The 25130-nt window shown below is 41.0% G+C and overlaps 1 protein-coding gene and 1 long non-coding RNA gene across 2 annotated transcripts in view; both read right to left on the reverse strand.

Annotated features, from left to right (window-relative positions):
• Positions 1-25130, reverse strand: part of LOC116698725 (uncharacterized) — a 350926-nt gene that overhangs the window by 290471 nt on the left and 35325 nt on the right. The window lies entirely within an intron of this gene.
• Positions 20219-24971, reverse strand: loxl5b (lysyl oxidase-like 5b). The gene is made up of 7 exons (XM_032530817.1): positions 23909-24971; positions 23485-23593; positions 22874-23011; positions 22536-22692; positions 21557-21652; positions 21338-21453; positions 20219-21134 (listed from the first exon to the last, which is right to left on the reverse strand). The coding sequence occupies exons 1-7, from the start codon at positions 24792-24794 to the stop codon at positions 21128-21130; spliced, it is 1509 nt and encodes a 502-aa protein (XP_032386708.1). The 5' UTR covers positions 24795-24971; the 3' UTR covers positions 20219-21127.

Consider the following 25130-nt stretch of genomic DNA (forward strand, 5'->3'; position numbering starts at 1 on the left):
TCTATCTACCTTGCAGAGATTCGGAGCAATTAGCCATAGACCTCAAATCCACCAGAGTTCAGAATGCCAACACAAAGAAAGCAGAAGGTGAGGGACATCCGGCAGAACCTCCTACGGGGCCGGAACAATCTCATAAATTAAACCGTTATTGATATAGACTACATGAAGCCTGACTAGATGGATTTTCATGTTATATGTGATATCGCGAGAATCCAGTGGCCATGCAAGATAAGGTATTGATACTATGGAGTTTTCATGACTATCACACTCTAGCTGTTCAGGAGGTTGCAGACACAGACATCCATAATATCCCTTCTTTACTGTGCTTGGAATCATTCTCCACATAGTCTACTGTAAATGCTGGAAACACGCACCATTTTGCCACGTAACTTTTAAAAGTCTTTGTAGTGCTTTTTTTTTGTTGATCCTTGAAAGTTTCAGATTTTTTTCCCCTGTGGATCTAAGTAGGAATATTTGCTTTAGTCAGTCATTACAAAATCTTGTCTTATAAATGTTTAGATGGAGTACCAAGCTACATTTCTAAACAGTAGAAGATTCAAGTAGGCCTACTTAAGTTTGAGCTACTTGCATTTTACTTAAGTATTACCACTTTCTGCTGCCTTATGCTTTTTCACTACATTTCAGAGTCAAATATTGTACTTTTTACTACCCTATTTGTCTGATAAAAATGTTCACACACAAAGCGTGATTAACTTTTAAAATATAATCCATTGTTATACATAATCAAATATAAAAACCAACAGTAAACTACAAGCTATGACAGTAAAATAAAATGCAACAATAATAATAAATCCTAAAAAAAAAAAATGATATGAGACTCTCAGGGACCATTTTCTTTACATTGTTTTAAGTCAAGGATCTAATATAGTCAATAATCTTTGGCAGTGGTCATTTAAAATCTTGTGCCCCGGACTAATGACCAAGGACTTGGCATTGAGCTGTTTAGTAAATACCGTGGTTGTGCTCATTTGGGTCAGGGAATGTTACTGCTGCAGGTCAGATCTGAGTGAAAAGAAGTCTGTAAGTCTGTTCCTGTTTTAGAGTCAGTGTCCCAGGCTATTAGACAATGCCAGGCTGGACTTTTTTTATGTCCCAGAGTGATGTCTTCCTGGTACCACACTGTTTTAATTCCCAGATAAAACAAAAGGTAAGCCCAACATTTTAAAAGGAGGCTTTTTATGTATATATATTTTGTAGCCTAGTTTTTTTTTTTTTTTTACTAACTAGCACCATCTTCAGTTGAACTTATGAAGGGTCCAATACTTTGGTTTGTGTCCAAATATCTGCAAAACTGATGACGTTCTCATCATTTGTTGTACTTTTTCAGTGCTACTTAATTACTTGCATGCTAACAGACTAAACTAAGCTGGTTAACATAGTAAATGTTATACCTGATCATACACATGGTAGCATTGTCATTGTATTTATGTTAGCATGCTGAAGTTAGCATGAAGCCTTTAAAGAGCTGCAATGTGGCTGCAATGTGGCTGTAGTCTTTTAGTCCTGTTTAACACAAACACGTTCATGTCATTTTTTTCGTGGTGGTGAGCACATTTGTGGCTTTTTTCGTCGTGGTGAACATGAATTTTAATTGAATGTCTGTCAATTTCCATTTTTTTTGGTGGTGCTCAGCACGTAATGGGAAGCATCTATACGGAGGTTAGGTTAAGGAAAAGAACAACGTGGAAAGGACACGTCATACGCCGGGACACGATCTGCGGTCTCTGGGGTGAAAGACATGTGTTGTTTGACCCATCCACCACCCCAACCAACCTCCATGACGCAGATTTTTAGCTTTTCATACTAATCGCTACTGTAGTTGTGCTGTCATCACAAAAACGCTTCCCATTGACAAACATTAAATTGAAATTTGTGCCACCACGAAAAAAACAACATGAACATGTCCATGTACACGAATCAATAGATTAAATAACGTGACCATTTCACAAAGTGCCGTGAGACTGGGTTGTAAATGTTCTCCTCAGCCCGACAAGTATTTTTAGTTGTTACATTCAATGCAATAGTCCTCAAAGCATTGATTTAGCAAAACTTTGTCTATATTGTCAATGTTTTATTTATGGGATTGATCTGGTTCCCTCACTTCCGCTTTCTTTGTGTTGGCATTCTGTACTACGGTTGATAAAGGAAACATCCTCCTACACAGCTACAACCGACAATGAAATTATACTGTATTTATCTTTTTGAGTAAAATTTGCAATACAAACTGCAGAGCCATTTTAATTCCAGAGCTTGCCTCTCTATGTACAAATGTTCTGCCAAAACAACTTCCTTCCCGAGGCTATTCTGCAGAGGCACCATAACTGCGACCGGAGCTCAACGCCACTCAAGAGGAATGTTATTGGTTTAAAGAAATGCAAAAAAACCAAAGCACGTTTTTCTCCTATCCTCACCACTGTGGAGATAGGTCTAGCAATGAGAGACTAATCAAAACTTAATAATTTAGTGCAAAACTCCCATTTCCTTTCCGTAAATTATTGCAATAGCTTTCTGCAATCAATCTGGGCTGTGCTTTTTTAGGCAACTCTATCCATCATTATCATTATCCTGTCCATTAGTGCCCTTTTGCCATTAACAGCTGACTCCCATGTGGTGTTCCTGAAGCTCCCCACATAAAGACAAGTAAGCTACAGCACCCTGAGGTCTTTAAACACTTTGTGTGCAGATTTTGACTGACCATGTTAAATAGTCTCAAGCTTTCATTTTGATTCTAATAAAGAAAAGGAAAACGTAAGTTTACTTTACACTTAACAGTAACTTTCTACTCTGGCTATCACCAGACCAAGCCAACCCCAATAGATTTGAGATTGAGCGTTGGTCTGGGGAGTCTGTTCTGTATTTTCTCTGCACAAGAGGCATGACCAACGGACATAGTTCAAATGACTCTGTGCGCAATTAGATAGTCCTTCAACCAATCAGACCAACGATGAGGTTGACATAGAAGCAACAGCGGCATTAACGGGTTTGCTGCGCTTTGGTGGCGTTCAGTGGCCGCAGTTTTGAACGTAAACAAGAAGTTGCTTGTTCACTTCTCTATCGTCATTGTGTTAAACCTGCCAATAGCGTGCCAGGTAGATAAGCCAGCAAAATTGTGAACTGAATCAGGAGAATTGAACGTGCAGGTTTCCAGACCGAGCTGCAGGGCGAAATCAAATCGCCCGCAGAGTGGGCAAGGTTTACCCAGTGTAGTAATTTTCCGTCCTTGCACAAACAATGAAGGAATAAAAGCAGTGATGTGCTTGATAGTCTACTTAACTGTCCTTTAAAGCAAGATTACACCACATCTCTCAGCTTCCAGACGTCAGACTAAAACCATTTTGTTCTCCCACAAAAACTGAAAGAGAGTAACTTATGAATTGCATGACGCAGCGTTTTTGTGACACCATGATGCAATTGGGTTTCCTGGCTCAGAATTGTTTTATAATCCTCTTTGGAAGAATGTCACCATTGTGTTCCCTACATGCAGGACATGCACAGACACACACCAAGCACTGATATAAGATATGACCTCACTGGGTGTCAGATCTAACGGGATCTTCTGTAAAATAGGCTCGGCACTGTCACTAGTCACTATCCCACGATGGAGAAATCACTTCTGACTGCGGTTTTTCTGGCTATTTTTGTCTTAGTGAGCTCAATCTTCCCTCAAAGGCAAATTGGCTTAATTTATCTGATTTTATCCTGTTTTTGACACACCATTGGTCTTTTCTTGCAATAAAAAATATAACCTCATGTCAAGGCTAGATAAAAGATTTACTTGCTATTTCACATAGATGGGCGCTCTTCAGGAGGTGCTATAATTTTCTCACAATAGTAGATAATTTTGAAGACGTTATATTGACCTGATCTAAATATGCAGAAACTGCACAAATGCCGAATTTTATACTTGACCAGTACAGTAAGCAGGTAAAAGCTATTTTCTGTAATTTAAACAAAAGGCATTGAAGATTTTAAGGAGATAAAGTGAAACAGATGAGCACTGCAGAGTCATGTTGATGCCCCTCATATTTAATACATTGTAAAATAAAGCACTGATCTGAGCAGCTGCATGAAAGAAGTGTCTCCGTAGGACTCACTGCTGCATTTTTGGGGGGGGAGGGAGTCACTGTTGCCTGCTGGTCTTTTTTTTAGCTCCATTATGCAGTGTTATAATTATGATGTACTGTATGGGATGGGGAGTTTAAAATACTCATGGGATGAACACAATGTAGCAAGAACATGTGTTCATTGCATTGGTATAATACTTCTGTTGGCTCTAAATTCAGTGAACACAATGTTCACAATAGCACAACCCGATATTTAAATCAGAGAACTCATTAAACACACTGTATCTGTTTGCGGGTGTAAGAGCTTGTTGTGGGAGAAATCAAAAACTTAAAACAGTTTGTGACTCAAAGCTGCCAGTGTTACGTTAATAAAACCTTTTAATATTTAATATTTTGGAGATACTGTACTAGGATTTCACTGAATATACTGTATATAGTTTGGTATCAAATCTAAATGTGTCCTTAGCACAGAGTATTTAAAACTGCATCTTTATTAAAAGTACTGGAAACTGTCATCAAATGTTGAGTCAGCTACATAGCCTTGTTTACTTTTGTTTTAATCCCATAGTTCCACATTTCAATCATCATTTTATCAGTTTAATACCATTTTATTGAGGCAGAAGCTGCTAATCAGTTCAGCTGTTATCTTAATAAATGTACCTTTTGCCATGTATAACTGTCACATATCTGCAACTAGTCTCCTGATTGAAATATAGCTCAGTGTAAATTCTTTCAGAAGATCTGATTTAATCAATGTTCTCTTCCTAATAGAATCAGCTGGTGGATGCGTTCGCCTTCCTGCTTAACCAATCAGACTCATACACAAATTGCAAGGGCCAATCACAGAGTCACAACCCTGCTTTAAATCTGTTCCTCCCTTTGCTATTCAGCTGTCGTTGCAGGTAAAGAGTGTATCCCTCCACCTCCCCGTCCTCCTCCAGTTATCTACTGACCCGTCCGGAGCGTCCTTCGGTCTGGTCTTCGGGCTCCTTTGTTGCCAGCACCGGTGTCTAGATTCCATCTGGGGGTCTGATGGTTCGCTGTCCCTATAGCATTAGAATCTAATCGCCAAAGACTTTGTATACCATATTGAGTTTTACAATATACCTCCTTTGCATATCTGCAAACATGTCTCTTCTGATTGAAATATAACACCGGCTCAATTATTAGCTAGATTTTCTTTTCCTTAGGGTTCAGTTAGTGGGTTCCTCATTTGACGAGTTTGCACACCGACTGAGAAACAATGGAATACGGTTTTAACTGTTCATCAGTGTTTTTTCATGTAGTATCTTAGGTAATTTAAATGAATATTAAATGGATCTAACACACTGGGAGCCAGTTCAATGAGGCCAAAACTAGCCAAGGCAGTATGGTGATATGATGGACAAAACATTAACCATATCACATACAGAATTTCTTTCTAACTAATTACATTACATAACACTAATTACAAACAATTTGCACAATGTGGGACACCTGGGTCTGCATCAGTAAATAGCTGGGCTGCATGCATCTGCAGGAGGGTAAATAGGCCATATGCCATCTGAAAAATGCCAAAACCATATTGAACTCTTGTTATAGACTCGTATCCATGTGTGCTAATTAGGTCATCTTGACCCTGGTGAGGACAGGAGGTTACAGAGTGGCAGAGAGTGTGGCTGCCATTCTCTACTTCGTGGTTGCCCTCCAGTCGTGCAGCCGAGCGGGTGGTGGGCAGGCCAACACAAAAGAGTGTGATGTAAGAGCTGCACAAGCTTGGAACCTTCTGAGGCAACACACATGCACACAAACACTACACCCACCTATAGGTAGGGGTGCAGATAGTATGACAAATTTGATATTCTTTTGTACGTAAACATGTCCAGGGAGAGCTAATAGTTTGCTCAAGGCAAGGAAAGGCAAATAAAAAAGCAGAAAGAGTTAGTTTTCAAAAGTCTAAAAAGGACACAGTTTACAAAAAAAAAAAGTAGAGCGAAATTGCTTTTCTTGCATTAAAGGTGCTGACATGGACCATACTGAGTACCAACGTCAATTTTGTTAGGGTAAGGGTTATGCCTGCACCATCCATGGTTGCCTTAATTTCTCTTTTGTGTAGTTGTAGTGATGGCATACTTTGATTTTTCAAGCATTTGTTAACTGGTAAAGCAAAAAAAAGACATTCCGTTTTTGGAATTTAAAGTGGCTTATGATATATCTATTATCTAATCTATCTATCATCGATCTACATGGGCTATTAGTCTATCTACCTAGCTATCTATGTATTATGGACAAACTTAACATACAAAATTTTTACTAATTATTACATAAACATTACACACAATGGCATGTGGACACGGTTGCTCTAAGTCTAATAAGGGAAATACATCTAAATGAACTTTAATTGAAGGTTGTGTGCTTTTGTTTGTACCCCGTGAACAGGATGTTAAGGTAAAGTGGCACTTCCGTGGTTTCATCTACCAGTCAGGCAAACTTTACGACAAGCTTGGACCAGGCCCCCTGACAAATCCCACCTGGTGTTTTCATAGTTTTTTTCTTTTCTTTTTACAACCCATTGTTTCAAAGCTTCAGTTATTTTCTTTGAAAAAACACCTTGCTTCTTCAGTCGCTGTGGATTTAGAGCCACAATGCAGGCGCGTTATGCTATTTTGGAGAGAGAGAGAGAGAGAGAGAGAAAGGAGAAGAGAGAGAGAGAGAGAGAGAGATCTTGATCACTTATCCTGGTTTTCTGTTTTTGTTTGAAAGAGATTTTTGATCCATTTATCTGAAATTATGGTTATCTATAATGAGCAGAGATTGATTTATAAAAAAAAAGGATGATGCATTCAATGCTTGAACACATGGTTTGACTTTTCTGACAGTGTGCTGTTTAAGTGGCTTGTAAACACTATTGTATGGACTTGAGAGCGTGAAGGTTGCGTCAGCAGAGGGAAGTTTTGCTCAACTGTTAAGGTGAAACTATTGAAATCGAGACATTGATAGAGTGGGAAGCAGAGGAGTGGCAAAGGACAAAGAGGAGAAGGAATTGGTGGGGAAAGAGGTAGAAAAAGGAGATACAGAAAAAAAAAAGTTAATGTACAATGGCCATGGCTCTGTCTCCTTGAGTCAAGAGTGCTGTCTACTCCCTCGTCTGTGTATGTTAGAAACCCCACCTCCCAAGTGCGTCTCTCCTCCCCTCCCCTTACCTCCTCCTTCAGTCTCCGACCGAGGAATCCCAGGCAGCGTTTAATTGCAGAGTGCAAAGTCTTTAGTTGGGCTAATGAGCTCAGCACCGGAGCTGGGACTCTTTCACACACTCTTTGAGAGACAGAAACCCATACGGTGTCCTTTACCGTAGGAACCCCACTAGGCAGCTGGATTTTAAGTGGAGGAGAAAGAAGGAATTCATGAATTCAGGTACAGCCGACTATGTGAGAGAATATACTAGAGGCAGGAGACAGAGTAAGAGGTGGAGAAAGAGAGGAGAGCGGGAGAGGGGAGGGGAGGAAACGGGAAATACACAGTCACAGAGAGAGAGAGAGAGAGAGAGAGAGAGAAGAGAGAGAGAGAGGACTGGAAGCCTGCAGCGGCAAATGAGACAGAACAACGAGGCGGGAGAGGTAGAAACAGACAGAGAGGGAGGGAGGTGGAGAGGGGCCCTGTGTAGGAGAGAGGGCTACAGGGTGAGGAAGAAGGAGTAGAGAAAAAGTTAGAAGAGTTAAGAGAAAAAATGTCCAGGGAGAGAAAAGAACGGGTCTAGAGATTAACAAGTACAGGAGAGAAGAAGGGAAACAACAGACAGGAAGGAAGGGGAGGGAGAAGTCCTGGGTAGAGAGGGAAAAAAAGAGCTGAAGAAAAGTTTTCTTGTGGGAAGACGCAGATGAGGAAAACAGAGTGAGTGAATGACTGGGCTAGAGGGAGCAGAGAGGGGAGGAAACCAATTGTTTTCTAAGGCGTTTTCCACACAAGACTTCTTTGGACATGTACACAGAAGGCGGACAAACAACGGGACACCACCGATTTATTCAGCACATCAACACCACCAAACCCTGCTCCTGCCAGCACTGCGTCCACTATGAGCAGCCAGCGTACGGCCATCACAGTGGGCCGGGACACCAACCAGCGTCAGCCAAACAGACAGCCCACCCATCTCTGGACTGCAGGAAAGACACCCAGGCTCCTCGGGTTAAAGACGTAGAAGGGAGAGCTTTCGTAGTGGAAAGAGCCGAGAGAAGCGGTCATCGCAGCCCACAGAGGAGGCCTGTGTTTGCAGGGCCAGGCCTTTACAGCCAGTCAGATGACTTGAGCCAAGTTTACCCCTGGGAGTTGAACCCTGCCAAGTGGAGCTACCCGCTGGAGCCTGGGGTGAGACACTACCCGTCTGTCAAAGAACAGTGTAGCTGTGTGGTGCGCATCGACACCAGGGCACACCCCTTTAACGCCGGGATACCACATCCACTCCCCCATCTTCAGGTCAAAGGTCAAGGGTACAGGCACAGGAAGACTGTCAGGTATGTCTCCGTGGATGAGGAGGAGGAAAGTTGTGGATGCACCTCTGAGAACTATCATGCGGAGCCACACAATCCCCATATGGGTCATTTTCACATACCAAATGGCCACTGTGGACCAAGGCCTGTGTTCTTTCAGGGAGGGGAGGAAAAGATAGCCATCAGGACCGGGGAAGACTGAAGGCTGGATCAGAGGAGGGCTGTAATGGACGCAGTGGCTCTCACAAAGGTTTCTTCTCCACTGAAGTCCCACAAAATCAGTTGAACCAAAACCGACAGAAGGGTCTCTGTGTCCCACCCTCTGGCATCACCAGTCCGGAGCCCTCAAAATCAACAACCAACAGTGATCACCAGCACCAGGTTTCAGAGGTGGTGAAGCAGAAGAGGAGGCAGGATTCAGTGAGGGATCAAATCAGACAAGTGGTGACAGATCTGGAGGATGTGTTGGGGGGTTTGAAGCAAGTTCACGTTGAGATGAAAGAGGTAGGAGGGTCTGTTATTATAGATGTTTATTCTTTACATCAGGTGTCTACAGATGAAGGTCTGCATTAGTTTCAGAAGTCCCAGCCTTTTATTGATGCTCCCCTGGATATTGTGACATTTGAAACGATAAAGGGGAGACACTACAGGCAAAAATATTCTTTTTGAATTGTGAGGTTTTGTGCTATTTTGCTTCCATACCATGTCATCTCTCAGACTAGTGGAAAAAACATATTTGTTAGATATTTGTTTTACTTTATTTTGTCTTTCTGCGTTGGTAGATTTCTCCTAAATTTATCAAAGGTTTGCTAATTTGCATACTGTATTTAAACAAAAATGTCAGAAAACTTAATACAAAAACAATTGACTTAATATAAGTAATCAGTTGGGAATGTTTCATGGTAAGACTTGTTAAATGTTTCAACCTATTCCCTTGTAATGTCTCGCAAAAAAAAAAGTTTTTGCGATCAGATTGACACACGTGCATCTGTGTGACCATAGAGCATTTCAGTTTGTGTGTGTGTGTGCATGCTGACTGCATTGTTTGTGACTCACACATCACCTCCTACCGAAGTGGTGATTGAGAATGATTTGCACTGACCTTTTGCAGAATGCTGCAGAAATTGGCAGCGTTCCGGCCATCACATTAAAAGCCTGGCTTGAGACTGTTACTAAATTATACCTTGCTCTTACAGTATCCATTTTGCATGCAGCTGTAAAATAGCATTGATTCACAGCTGAATGCATCTGTGCAAGGCCTGACATTGTCCTTAAGCAACATTACAAATAAAAAACCTCCATAATTTTGAATTAAGACATTTGGCAACAAAAAAGACATAAAAATAAACCAGGTTTGATTTGATTGACTTGCCTGAGTTGTTGATGATTGCTTCAGTTTCAGCAAAGTCAGAGACAAACATGTGGTTATAAATACACTTTGCCAGTGGTGCAATGTGCATGTAAAAGTGCATACATGTTATCAGCTAAATAATACAGTAATATAGTAATACGAGTGTCCGAAATGAAAGTAATTCCTGAAAAATGGCACCTGTTACTGATAATCATCAACATCATTCAATTGTTAATAATGATGTATCAATGGATGATCAGATTTGTTTCTATTGAGGAAGGTCAGTGTGTTTACTTATACATGCAGCTAGATGGTTTAGTCCAGAGTTATTTCCAACCAATGGTGTCAGGGCCCCTCCAAAGGGTCACAAGATAAATCTGAGGGGTTGTGAGATGATTAATGTGAGAGAAAAGAGCTTTTTGTGCAATATTGAAAAGTTCACCTCTCTAATAGTAAAAACGTTGCCTTAATGGAACTGCAAACAACGCATAGACATCTGAAATGTAACAAGAGGCCTTATCTAAACTAGACACTTTATTTTGTAAAGGGTCATAAGCCCCAAAAGTTTGAAACTCCTGGTTTCATTTTTAATAATACATTGAATTTTAAAAGCTTATCAAATGTTTTATGTGAAATCTTAATGACTATAGCTGTCAAAGACATAGTAGTAGTAGTAGTGGAATAAAAAGTACAATATTTCTTTCTAAATAGCAGTGGAATAGTATTAAAGTGGAATTAAATGGAAATATGCAAGTAAAGTACACGTACTGTATAAGTAAATGAACTTAGTTTCTTTCCACCACTGCATTTTGGACAAATACCGACTCTCTTCGTTCTCTCTTCATTTAGGTGGTCCAGCAGATTGATCGTCTCACAGCCAGAATCGACCTCAGCGAGGAGGTACCCTGCATCGCTCAGGGGTCGTCCAGTAACTTTCATGGCTCAACTCATCCAGGTGACCTCAGGCTGGCACCACTGCCCAATCACAAGCCTGCTCCAGTCCCGGCGTTACAACACATTGACAAAGAACGCATCATCTTAAGAACTAACTCTCCCTCCCCTGTTCACATGGCATCGGTTGTCAAAACCAGCCGCTTCACTCCACCCAGCCACAGCAAGGACATCAACCACGAAAGGCCAGGTGTAAATGGCCACCCGCCTCACTTCTCTCCCCCCAGAGACACCAACCACATTGGCCAAACTCATCCTGAGCCCCACCCACAGAGCCTAGACCCTAAAGTCATTATTGGTAACAGCACCTCCAATTCAAAGACTCAGAAGCCTCCTCTGTACCCTCAAAACGGACGCTGTGGGAAGGGCCAATACCCGCCTCCCAGGCCTGTGAGGACCCCTGCCTACTCGGGAAGAGGCTGCCAGAGCACCAGTATGGTGTGAAAGAGGGGGGGTGGTCTGCCCCAGTGCTATGGGGGCCTGAAACATGAGACCCTGCTGCAGTGAGTGGAGGTCAGAGTGGGACCAAGCAGGGGAACAACTCATGGTAATTTCAGATACAAGAGGACTTATTTTTCCCCTCTTATTTTATAGTGTTAACGTTTCCATCAGCGCTCTCAGCTGATGACGTTTGCCGTGTTTACTGGCAGCGTAGTTTTCAAAGTCAGTAAATGAATTGCTGTGTTCCTCCCTGTTACAAAAAAGGGTTTATGTTCGTGTCTGATGTCTGTGTGTGGGCGGCGGCCGAGGGGGCGTAATGTTTCTGCTTTTGTTGATGTCACATGAGTTCCCAGCCTTCACTACACTGCAAAATGTGTCTGTCTTGGCAAGTGAAATGAGAAATTTGTATTTGTGTGACGCTTGTGTGGTCCAAATCAGCCATCAGGGTAAAAATGTCCCTTGCTGATGTAAAATGAAACTTCTTTGAGTAGATGTGAGGAATATCTGATCTTGTAAAACAAGACAAACCACTGTTTTTTTACACATTTTAAAATAACACTCCAAAAACTTTAAAGTTCTTTGGATTCTAATTTTTCTCACTTCAATCACTTATATCTAAAAGCAAAAAGAACAATAACGTTTTGCTGTTACAAAACTTTACTTTTTTGCAGTGTATCTTAGTCATAACTTGGGAACTGAGAGTTGGCAGGAGACCCCTCAGCCACTTGACTCCAATCATGTGACACAAAAGAGGCGTCATATTTACAGGATGATCATAGCTCTGACTCAGAATTGGCTTGATTTACTGTTAGGGGTTGATGAGGAACTAAAGCTTTCTTCTTGTGCCACAGTCAGATGTATAATTACTGACTGTGAACTAGGAGCAGACTTCACAACAAGATGACATCTGTGAAAAAGTCCCTCCAGCAGATGGGGAAAATTAAACAGCAGATGCATGTAGTTCCTTCAAAAATTCCACCTTTACAGATGCTGCAGAGACTGATGTGCATGTTTCTGTACTTCCCTCTTGTGCAGAGTATGTGTAACTGCAATCTATTTTTCTGGCCTCTGAATTGGGCAAGCACAATCTGGTTTTAATCATAAAACCCCCTGGCCACATGCCAAAATGGAGTGAGGCAAACTCTTGGTATATTTGGGACGTCCATATAAACATAGGCACCGCTGCACAGAAAAGCAGCTCCTCACACTATTCTGAAGGGAGATGCGCTTCAAGCTTCAGGATGAGGCTGGCAGCCAGAGAAACAGGTCAAAATGTGCATGTGCTTTCACTTTCATTTATATAGTTAGACAAGAGTTTAATTAGTTGTAAGTGTAATGTAGCTTTTCTGTTCAACACTGCCCCTTCTTTTCACTTTCAAAGTCTTTCAAAGCACTGATGCAGATGACATTATAAAAGGCCTGAATCATCTGAATTAGTCACCCAGAGCAAGTTTGATGTTAAAATGGCTAGCACAACAGATTTTTTGACACGCACACGCACACGCACACGCACACGCACACGCACACACACACACCTCTTGCCACAGTAAAACGTTGATACAATCTTGTTTACAGTGCCCCTCCACCTGACAAGGACACACACAGTGCTTCACTTTCATTACAGATGAACACTCTTTCTCTGGCTCCCAATCAATGAATGACGCTACAAGAAAAGCCTTAAAAAGCACAGTTTTAATGAGTCTGAGCTCACTGAGTTCAGAATTTAATTTTTTTGTACCCTCTTTTCTGATTCCAGCAGGAGCTGATGCCACAGAGACAAGCTGTCAGTCGGTGGAAACAGAGTATGGCCTGAAGGTGGGGATATTTCCAAAGGGAAAACCCTCCCCCAAAGGGTCAACCTGCAACTGTATGTCACACGAGCACAGAAGCATGGCGGAGTAGCAGTCAAACCTCTCTGAGAATTCATTCTTTTACTGTTTCTGGTGAGGTAGTGGCAAATAATGACAAGGATAAACTGTGAACTGCTGCTCAACAACCATCAATATCTTTTAACCTTAATTTATTTGATACTATTTTATATTGCAAATAAATAGATTTTCAGGCAGCTTACACCAGTATGCATACTACTTAACCTGACAAAGCATGATTTCAGACTTTTACAAGTTTCGTGATGTAGTTATTTTAGCAAATAAACAAATGATCCCAATGTGATCCCGTGATGAAAGTTTGCTTGGCGTCTGGTGTGAACACAGCCTGAGAGGTGTTACATTGACCGTTGAATGCCCCACATTTAAATAATAAATAAATGAATTGATGCCAGCATTTTATTGCCCCTGAATCTGGGAAAGTATTTATGTGTTCAATGAGTCTGTTAAACGTATCCTAAATGGTAGACATTGTGGAAATACTTCTGGGGCTGATCTGGAGATGGCAGTGTGTAATCTTTCATGGCCCTATTCTGTCAGGGTGTCTCAGGCCAGCCAAGCCAGGGTCTGTGTCTCTGTTTGTTTAAATCTTGTCTGAGATTTTCACCACTCTACTCTTACAAGCTTCTGCTGCTATCAGAGCACACCGCTTTCCCATCCTAATACAAAACATCCATTACTTTCTGTCTCTTTTTCGGTGTGTGTATCACTGATGGAGTGCTATGGTGATTGATGGAGGATTACACATGCAAACCGGTAACTGTAGGTATGCAGTTTGATGACACTCACAGATTTACCTCTTGAAATTCATAGTAGGGTAATCTTTGACACAATTGGTTGTTTATTTCAGACAGAGCTGGACATAAGCACGTCATTACTAAGCAGCAACCATAAAAATTTAAGTCTGACAAATGACTACTGTTACAGGCAAAATATATCAAGATTGCTAAACAAGCAATCATTTTCCAATTAAACTTACATTCTTTTATGCCCCATGAGTTGAATGAAAATGCTGTCTCCAGCTTTGCGATGTTTTCAGCAAATTTGTTCAAAACATGAACCACACATTTTAAAGTAGCTATAACATATATTTTTTATAAAAAGGGGGACGCTCATAATCACCCACTCAGAATTATTACCTGAATTTGGAGCTCCGTTTGGCTTTGCGGAACTTTATGGTGAGTTGCAGCAATTGGTTAACTAAACAATTAAAGCTGTAGATTTACTATCAGGGTTCACTCTCAGCGCTCTCAGTTAGTGACTTGCTGGTGAACAAAGTGGAGCATTCGGCACCTAAAGAGACACATTTTAGGAGTTGGCGGAGACCAAAAACTGGAACTAAAAGAGAGTGAATATTGAACTTACCAACATGTCTGCTAAAGGTAATACAAAAGACCTTTTTTCAAACCAAGGACCAAACGGGAAAAGGAAAAAACAGACGTTTTTTTGCGTTAAAACCTTTCAAACCAAATCAGACACAATACATTCATATTGTTGTGTTTACTATAATAAACCCACCCTCAAAGCTGACTGAGACAGTGATGAGGTTGGCTGGACTTGCATAGAGTGTAACCTTCCAAACAACCTCAAAATAAGGAGAAGGCCCCTGACAACGTTACCTTGACACTGTTGATTGTAAACTCCGATGTACGTACTGCAGCTCACATTAGGGCAGAAACACAGGTTAATCTATAATTTGATTTTGTTCTTGTGTTTTTGGTTTTGGAAAGGCTAAAAAAAGACACCACCTTCCATACTCTTTATATGGTCTACTAAAGCCGGGGCTCTATAGTTCCATGCACACATCTGAAACAGGTGGAGAAATCTAAATTTTGACATAGCCTACTACCTGCCGTGCCCACCCAGAAAGCACCAAACGTTGGAGCTTCATCGGCATTACAGAAGTACGTACGTAGAAGAATGTATGTGATGGTCACATAACATTCCAGGATGTTGGCCAGAGTACGGAGAAGACGGTTGACTGTTGTATGGCTCTACTGTAGCATGTAGGAGAAAGAGACGGAAAACACTCATGACTCATAGTTGATTGTGCTCCCACGGTAATTGAGAGTAGTCAGTAAAAAAAAACATAACCAGAATTTGCTCAATATCAACATATTAACAGTTGTATTAATGTAAAACAAATGTGGGAAGACAGTTTTACAGACTTTTGGAAGGTGGTCAAAAGTTTGAGAAGTTGATGCACTGCGGGACAATTTGGACTCTTTGACCTCAGTATTCCTAATATATGGCTACAGACTTGCCCAAAAATATTCACTTTAACATGTTAATAAACACAGAAAAGCAGGAGGCCTACATCCTCACATTTGAGAAGCTGGAACCAGATGGGTGTCATTTAAGCTTAATAACTGCCCTAAGTGACTTGCTGGACTGACAAATTCTGCTTTTTTTTGCAAGGGCAAAGACTAAATATTTTCATAGCTTAATCATGAACTATGTCAGAATAATTTCCATATTCCAGATAAAGTTTATTTTAGCAGTGGGATAAAAGCATGGTCTTTAAAAGACCTTTCCTTTCAACTATTCTAACTTACTTTTAAAAAAAATATCTTGTTCAGAACGCTGTATAAATACCAAGTTGAAATCATAAAACAACCATCAATCCTCAGAGTGATTACTTTAAGGTCTGCAGGCCTGGATCTTGATAATGTCCGCTTCACCTAAAGGATAATAGACTTTGAGAAAGGCCATGTCTTGGCCTGCTGTCCAAAACTGAGCCTTTCTGCATACCCCTTCTATGAATCTTGTCAGACAGAAGGTACACCGGCTGAGCCGTTGGCTGTGCCAGCTTTGTAAATACTGGAGTGACTCTGGAATTTCAGACAGAGATTCAGACCAAGAGCAACACCAACTCTTAGTACTGCCACCTCCTGTTTGTCTCATCTACCCAAAAACAATACATGAGAAGGATGCCCTTAATACCACAAGTGTTGGATGTCTGTCCAGTGGAGTATTGATTCCTGGTTGGTTAAGATTATGGATGGAAAACAATAGCAGGCTGAACAACTGCCACCTTAGAGGCTACAGCCTGATCCCAAATAACATGCCTGTTTTACTATGTTTGAGATAGTTTAGAAATAGTGACTAAATTACGTTTGTTGACCAGAAAGCATTAGCACATGTAATAAAGAGCAATTTAACACCATACTGAGAAGCAATGTTCACTGCCCTCTTTGGGTTCAAGTTTCACTCATGTTTTGGGGTTTTTGGTCAGAAGCGCAATCTACACACAGCGTATATATCTCTACATATATCGATATATATATACATATACACACATATATATACACACGCATACATACAGTATACATATATATGTATACACATATATACATACATTCATATATACACATATATATACTGTACACATACATACATATACATGTACATTCACATATATATATATATATATATATAATATATATATATATATATATATACATACATACATACATACATATACATATATATTTAAAAAATTTAAAAAATGTTATAACACTGGCATCAAAAATTCCTGAATTGCGTGTTGGTACTTTTTTCTATTATTTTTTGTTTTAAAGTATAACATGTGTTGCAGCCAGAATCAAGGGAAGTTTACCTAAGGAAAGGTCAGGAGAAGGTTTACAGGTTGGCAACAGGAAGGTAGTCCGAAAATTCAAACGAATTCAGAATAGGTACGGCTGGTGAGAAGCTCAGGAACAGGAAACAGGTCAAAATCCAGGAAGAGGTAAAAGAATCAAGCCGGAATATCGAGGATGAGATACAAATTTAGGAAATGGGAAAGGCCTCAGATATATGGCTAAAGTTCAAGTTCAGATGGCTGGAAGCAATGGCATGAGCAACACTGACAATCTGGCAGGGAATAAGTGGAGATGGTCCGGTATACTGCAAAGCTGATTGGGGAAACGTGACGCAGGTGAGTATGTGGGCGGGGGAAGGTCAGGTGATGGAGAAAGGGTTATTGCAGAACAGGATGGAGCAGGGGCAACATAGCAGACAACAGGATAAATACTAGCAGGGGGCTGGGGTTTTATTTCTGTAGTCAACATTACATTTTCAAAAGTCAATCAAACAGTTCTATTTGATTAAAATCTTTGCTTCACAGTGTTTGATGCCAGATAATGAGAAATATTTCCAATAATGTCTAAAGGCTTCCTTCAGGTATTTAAAGCAAAACAGTTGTGTGTGTTTGAAGTGAGAGATAACACCAGACAGACAGTACAGTGGATGAAAAAAGAATAATAAATCCTCTGAGTCATCCTTCCAATACCACCCAAGCCATAATACCACCCAGCTTGAAAGAAACATAATTCATCACCAGTCCCACTTAGATGACTTCTCTGTGCTTTGTTTCAGCGCACATTGTAGTTTTCAATCTCTAAATTTATGACACTGGGTATACTGGTTGTGTAAGTGACCCCCGAGTGAGGAAGCAACCCAGTATATCTGCCCTACACGCCCTCGCAAGTCTACGGCTGACCTCAGCACTGTTCTTAATCTTGACGGGATGACAGGACTGCTGAGGAATTTCCCTGCTCTGTGCCTAAACCAACCGGCCAAGACTCTCTTTTTAGGCTGAGCATGTTCCTCGGTTACGTCGCCCGCCGGCTCTCACATGGCCCTGCTTTGTTGAATTGTGACCTGCAAATACCAAACCCTGGCCTTAGTAACCGCTCCAAACACTGCCCACCTACGTGCAGATGCATTCTGAAAATGTGTCTCCTTTCCATAGTATGGTCAGTGTAGGCTGCAGGCAGATGTGTTTGTCGGGCCAAATGAGAGAGTGCCAGCCTGCCTTTTTTCGGCTTTTGCCAATGCTGTTCTGTGCTTGTGTAAGACTAACAAGAGACTCTGCCCAGATGTTGGTGTGAAGCTCCACAGCTGAGCAAACAGTCACTGTCTTCTCTACAGCATGACATGTTTAAAATGACATGCTGGTCCAAAAAGGAGGAGACCAGCTGAGTTCTAAAGGAACACATTTAGCCAATCTCTCATCACCTGATCATCTTGTTAGAACAGCTTAAAGCTCAACATCCCTTGAATTTGTATTGGCTCTGGAGCTGCCAATGTTATAAGTGAGTAAGAAAACTATTTTAAGAGACTGAAAAGTAATAGAAATCATAAGACTAATGCCAAATGACAAAACAAACAAAGAAATCCTCCAGAACCAGTGATTTTGTACTGTTTTTATCAAGAACTGAGCAGAGATGAAAAGACAACAGCAATCTTCTTTACCTGGGTCTTCTGGCTTTGGCTACACTTCTCTATACCATTCAGAGTTTAATGGAAGATCTTGGTTGGTATAAATCAAGTGGGAGACCATGGATGGCACTTTGTCTGTCTGTCTGTCTGTCTGTCTGTCTGTCTGTCTGTCTGTCTGTCTGTCTGTCAGTCAGTCAGTCAGTCTGTCTGTCTGTCTATCAGTCTGTCATTCGGTCCACCACTTTGGTCCAGACGGAAAAATCTCAACAAGTGTTTGATAGATTGCTTATCAATTTTGTACAGACATTCATGGTCCCAAGAAGTTAATGTACCATTGATTTTTCTTCTAGTCTCACCATGAGGTAGGCATTTTGTGTTTTTCAGTAAAACGTCTTGTATTGGATGGATGGCCAAGAAATGTGGTACAAATATTAATGGTGATTTTATACTTTTTATCTAGAGCTACCATCAGGTCCAAGTTTTAATTTGTGCAATATTTTGGTTGATGACCAAATACCTGCAAACAAATAACATTCCCATCAGTCCTGGCTATACTTTGTGTTTAACGCTAATTTGCGAATGTTAGCATGTTTAACATCAGCATTAACATCGTCCTCACAGAGATGCTAGCATGGCTGTAGACTCCTGTTAACTTTGTTCAGATCAGACTTTCAGATATAACCCTCCCCTACAGCGATCCTTAGAAATAGTCACTGTCTGTAAATATTGTCCTGAAAATTCCCAGACAGACAAGAATGGAGTCTACTCAATGGGAGACGGGGGTATTTTCCAGACACTTTCAAAAACACAGACAATCTACTCTGGCAGGGAAGCACCTTGGTGACTTCCAACATAAACCATTTCAATTGCGCTTCATCGTCCCGGTTCACTGCCTTCTGAGCTGAGACTGAGCTCTGTGTCATTGTAAATATCCAACATCTGTGCATTTAACAGTGCAAACATTGTCTGGAGCATGCATGTTTTCCAGTCCATCACTCAAATCTGCTTCATAATATATAAAGAGAGTGATTTGTTGGAGGTAAAAACATCTTTGAATCAGGTGAAGCACTGCCCACTCCAGAGTGAATATAATCTATGGAGGTTTGGTGTTTCTCTTGACATTCTTTTGCTGTTTGAAACAGTGTAGTGATTGCTGCAAAAACACATTTGTTCTTGGTAAAAACATAATTTGAATGACTTGCTGGAGATATTCTCTGGTGGGTTGTGTCAATCCTCCCACTCAGACAAAATATCCCAGTGCTATTAAACCACGGCCGTCTTAGACAATCCCCAATGGACGTGAATCATGATGCAATGAATTCTGGGCCAAGAAGAAGTGTAGCGGCAGCTGGAAGAGACACTTCTTTTTACATGCACAGAGGAGGAGAGATTGAGAAAAGGCCTCCATTCATGGTGCTCCGGCTGTGTTGTAGTAGATTTGGCATGGATGTATAAGATCCTGCGGCTTGTGTCTTCACAGAGGCCTGTCAGCAAACATGCCACCAGCGTCTGGCTGCAGGCCTGTTTGTCTCTGAGGCCATGATCTGCACGCATCACTCAAAGTAAAGCTCCTCCATTCAACAGAAAGAGGACAAATTCAGTCCTGCACAGCGCTGGGATATTTGAACATGAACAATTGCTGCTTTTATCCTCTTTGGATTCGCTGGATTTAAAACTGAAAAATCTGATCTCCTTCTGGTCCTTGGCATTTTTGTAATAAAACATGGACACACAGCTACAATCCAGAAAAGATGAATAGATACACTGGAACAATTTGATGTTCTGACATTTTAGAAAAAGAAAGAATAGTTATAGTAATAAAGTCCTCACTCCTCCTCACATCTTTATTGCATTAAATCCAACATGCCAACAGAATATAATAAGGTTTTCAACAATGTTTTGGCAATATTAACAGTTTTACATTAAAGTTTCCCACTTTTCATTCACTCAGTTATACACATGCACATTCAGAATGACATCATTTGACATACTACCCTTACTATTTAACATAAAATGAGATATTTAAAGTTTGCTAATGTGACCACAAAGTGATTTAAGACTAAGTGATCATTTGTATTTTTCTTATCTTTCAACACATCCCATGAAAAGACCAAATAGTATGAACAAGTTACCGTCCTGTTACCATAAATACTAATTGTCACACCTGGAAATAGTCCAGAAGAAATGCACTATTTGAGTACTAATTTGAGTAACTTTTGCTAAAAACTACAGTGCCCAGCTGGTTTAGCAAATAATTGTCTTTAAAAACAATTAACGAGATTGGTTGACAATAACAAAAATATAGAATATCTTGTCCTTTAAATAAAACTGTAAAAGCAAATCATCTGCACTTAAACAATAACACAAAGCAGAAAAACAAGACAGAGACAACAAACAAAACACATTCTAAGCAAAACCAGCATTCCAGCAATAAATGTTTGTGAACATCACTTGTATTCATTAAGGCAAAAAAAGAAAGATATATCTTTGTTATGAATTAAGGCATAACAAAAACCAAGAAAATCTGAGAATCTCACCAGGCTGATGTCCAAATTTATTTAAATCTCTGCATTTATTTACAGTAAATGCAACACAAATCTATGGCAGTTACAATTAAAAACTAGCACCAATTGCACTTTGTTAGTCATCAAGTCATTTTTGTTGTTGCACAGTACAGGGAGAGATGTTTGCTGCAACACATCTACAGAATACTTGAAAAGGAAGATTTCACACTCTGAAAAGGGAAAAAAGAGACATTAAAATACATACATCCAAATTGTAAACACACAAGACTTGATACAGCATCTCTCAAATGTAATCTGACCGTTTTGCCCCTTCTTCTCATATATTTTCTATTGTGTAGACATTCTGAGTTTAACTAGATAAAGAATATGTCACATGCAGCGCTCATGTTCAACAGAAACACTCAAACAGTACCTTGATACTCGACAGTTGCGTGTCTGAACATAAATTCCTGTGTATGTGATATCACATCTCACAACGTTGTTAGTGAAGTCTGACTCCAGGACGTGGAAATTGGGATTGACAGTAACCTGAAAGTCATCAGAAATAAAAAATGTTTTGGCAGCTCTGCAGGCAGGTTAGTAAATATTGCAAAAAATAAAACAGTTATAAAGTTGATGTGACATGTGTTACCTTCAAGATATAATTTCCAGGAGGTACGTCAGTGATGTCAATCCACTGACAATCGATGTTGGCAGCGTACAGGTCATGGCATCCTGGACTCAGTCCCTAAAAAAAACAACCCAAACACCCCTCTCAGTGTGGTGTAAAGCTTTGCTCGGGCTCTTCATATGACTTTGACTACTTTTTTCCTACAAATGCTGCAAATAAAGCAGATTTGAGTTTTAGTTATACAAACAGTTCTTTGGAAGCAAAACTGTTACAGGTAACCAGCACTACGCAGTGCAAAGCCAGAATCACAGAACCCAGACAACAGATATAATAAATATTCCCATTTCTTCAGGATGTTTTCTTATTTTATTGGCGTACACTGGAGTTTTAGTAAGAAAAACATTTCTCAGAGTTGGATTTGGAGGATTTGCAAAAAACTCCAAACAAAAGTCACTGCCCTGTTCTACATGGCCATCTCCCGGGACCTGGATATGTCTGTGTACACCGTCAAACATATAAGGTGTAAAAAACAGTAACACACAGTAACAATGACTCATTCTGACCAAGACATAAGTCTTCCAATAAATACAAAACAAACCCAATCAAAGTTGACTTTATTTTTTAATCACTCAGAGAGATTCATTCATTTCCTCCCTTCATAGTTTTCCTACTATCTGGTATATATCTGGAATATTTGTATTTTGAATATTCTTCCTGCAATGTATTTTGTGAGCTGCTCAGTGCTTGAAATGTCTCTATTCAGAAGTGAGTCTGGATCAAGGCTAGATACCCCACAGGTAAATACTAAACTTGGGTGGACTGACTTCCAAGACATTGTACAATATAATCAAGTAACTTTTAACTATGTACATATAGATGTATCTGTGATTGTTTATGATTCCTCTCTCCTAGTTTTCTCAAGTCTTGATCTCAGTGAGACTACCTAATTAATTAAAGGTTACACAACATTTACTTTAAATACTGTATACGTTTATACTACCTGTGTATGAGATGTACAGGCGTAGCGCCGCCGGAATCCGGGTTCACAGCCCGTGTCCTCCAGGCAAAAACTAGCCTTGTGTCCCTCGGCCACTTTACGTCCACTGACGATATCCAGCAAGTCGTAGTTACTGAAGGCATCCATGCTGTGGTAGTGTCTGAGGGGGTAAAACAGAATAGATTGGAAAAGAATAAGAGTTTCTCACTTGTGCCATGGCCCAAACGTGGTTCAGGGATGCCTTTAAACCCAAACTTATTTTGTGAATTCAGAGAGTTTAATGTTTTTACCAGAGCTTTACCAGAGTAAGGTCATTTCACTTTTAGGCTGAATAAACTTACTGGTGACAGCTGTGCCAGTCCCACTGGTATCTCGGCTTGACAGGAAGGAAGTCAGTGGTGCCTTGGTTTTTCACTTTTTGGGGGAATCGCAGGAGGACTCTGAAGTCAATATCCCTCACAGAAGGTCCGTAAGCTGACCTTGGATGGATCACAGGGGAAACAGGCATAAGCTACGTTGCAAAGTGTTACGTGCAGATATCCCGGGGGGTAGTTTTCAGAGAGCAATGGGTTTGTTCCATTGTGCTTAATGCTTTAGGGAAAACCAACCCAGAACATTTATGTCTTGGCAGGACATCATGTTGGAGAATCACTGCTCCATTATAAGATCACACAGTTTTTGTAACTCCAACAGAACCGTATTCCTGCCACATTGTCAATGTATACAGACATTACTGAAAGTTATTTTGGAAGAACCAAAAGTTATGCCAAAAGAAGTCAAATTAACCTTCAATGAGCAGTCAAAACAAAGGAAATACCTGTGTGTTGAGTGTGTGTGTGTGAGTGAGTGGGGTGTGTGTGTGTGTGTGTGTGTGTGTGTGTGTGTGTATGTGTGTGTCTGCTTCAATGTCTATGTGCTGAGGAAGTGAATCCCTTTTGGCACCTCAGATTACCTGGCTAGACAGTTCTCCTCAGCTGCACAGCGGAGCGCGAACATCTGCATGCGCTGGACATATGCACCTGCTTGGATGGCATATGGGTCTGGCACAAGGTCTGGCAGTCCTGGGAGAGGTGATTAAAAGGAACAATCCAAGTTGTTTTGATATGCTGAGATCTTAATGTTGCCAGTTTATGTGTGCTCAGAATAATTTACTGAAATAGGCTATCCATGCTGAATATGAAAGCAGCTGTTTGTTGGCAAAATTCAAGGTCTTTTACATTCCTGAGAAATCAGTCTGGGATCCCAAATTAGACGTTTTCCTTTTCCGTCATTCAGTTTTTTACATATTTCATGTTTTCATGTTCATGAAACAAGCTTATTTAAAATGCAAACTAAGAAGGCCTTATTCACTCCGTGTCATTAGTGCATACACTTACCATTTTGGAAATATCTTGTTCCATATCCAGTGCCAGGCGGACGGCGTGTGCGGGCCACTGACCTGCCTCTTGTGGGATACGAGTTGTAAAAAACAGAATTCCTGTGGTTTTTTAACGGGTTTCGAGGGTCGTCGTTAATCATGTCTTCTCCATTACCGTTTGCCTCGTTTGAACCATCCTCACTACGTGCAAAGGATGGAGCACGAGCCTCAGATTCCCTTTCCAGAGCTGTGGGATGTGCTGAGACGGATTGATCTGTCTGCGCGTGTTGCCTGGAGACAGTCATCGCCTCTGGCACCGCGCGTAACAGTTGGTATTGCGCACCGGGCCCTGGTTCTCCTCCTCTGTTGTGCAGTGCAGTGGCATCCATACTGACACGTTGTATACTGCCTGGAGAATCGGCAAACCTCCCTGATGCAGAGGCGTTGATGGTGTTGGTGTGTATAGGGTTAAAGTGTTGTGCTCCTAGATAACCTGCAGCTTCTGCTCCGTGTGGCTGCTGCCTGGCCCCTGATGCACGACCGGTAAAAGGCGCATACCGTCTAATATCGCGTCCTAACGCAGTAGATCCTGGCTCTACACCGTGATCAGTCCTGAACTGTCTGGATTCAGCCTGTCTGGGTCTTACAAGCGTCGTTCCTCTTTGCGCTCCCGGCATTTGGCTCCTGGTGCCATCCCTCCTGCCGCCAACATAAACCCTCGACTGGCTTCTGGACCGAACCGGAACATGGTACTCTGACCCAGTGCTCATTAAACTATAAACCTGCCCGTTGTTCTCCCACTGAATCTGACGCCGCCAGGGCCCAGCTGTGCGCTGCTGCTGCCCAAAGATGAGGGGAAGTTGTCCATGGAAAAGGTATAAAAAGAAGAGTGACCATTTTGCCATGGCAATCAAACTAGACAAAAAATCCCTTCTGTAAGTCAATGATAAATCAGAGACATGAATTGCGCTCACAGATGTTGCTTAGTGGAAAGTGGACGAAAAGCAGGAGTGAACTCTCAGTTCCAGCTCTTACACAGAACAACATATCAGTTCTCAGGGGACTGACAAGTGGAGAGGAGGGCTGGAGCCTTTTTTCTTCTCATTTATCGAATTCAGCCCATTTTCTTACGCAAAGTCAAACTTTCTAGTAAGAGGATTTAACCCATGCATCGCCGTGGCTGTTACACAAGACTTACACGTGGGCGTTTGCTTAGTAAACTTTACGCACAGGTGTTAACT

Source organism: Etheostoma spectabile, chromosome 12, assembly GCF_008692095.1.
Source record: "Etheostoma spectabile isolate EspeVRDwgs_2016 chromosome 12, UIUC_Espe_1.0, whole genome shotgun sequence".
Lineage (NCBI taxonomy): Eukaryota > Metazoa > Chordata > Actinopteri > Perciformes > Percidae > Etheostoma > Etheostoma spectabile.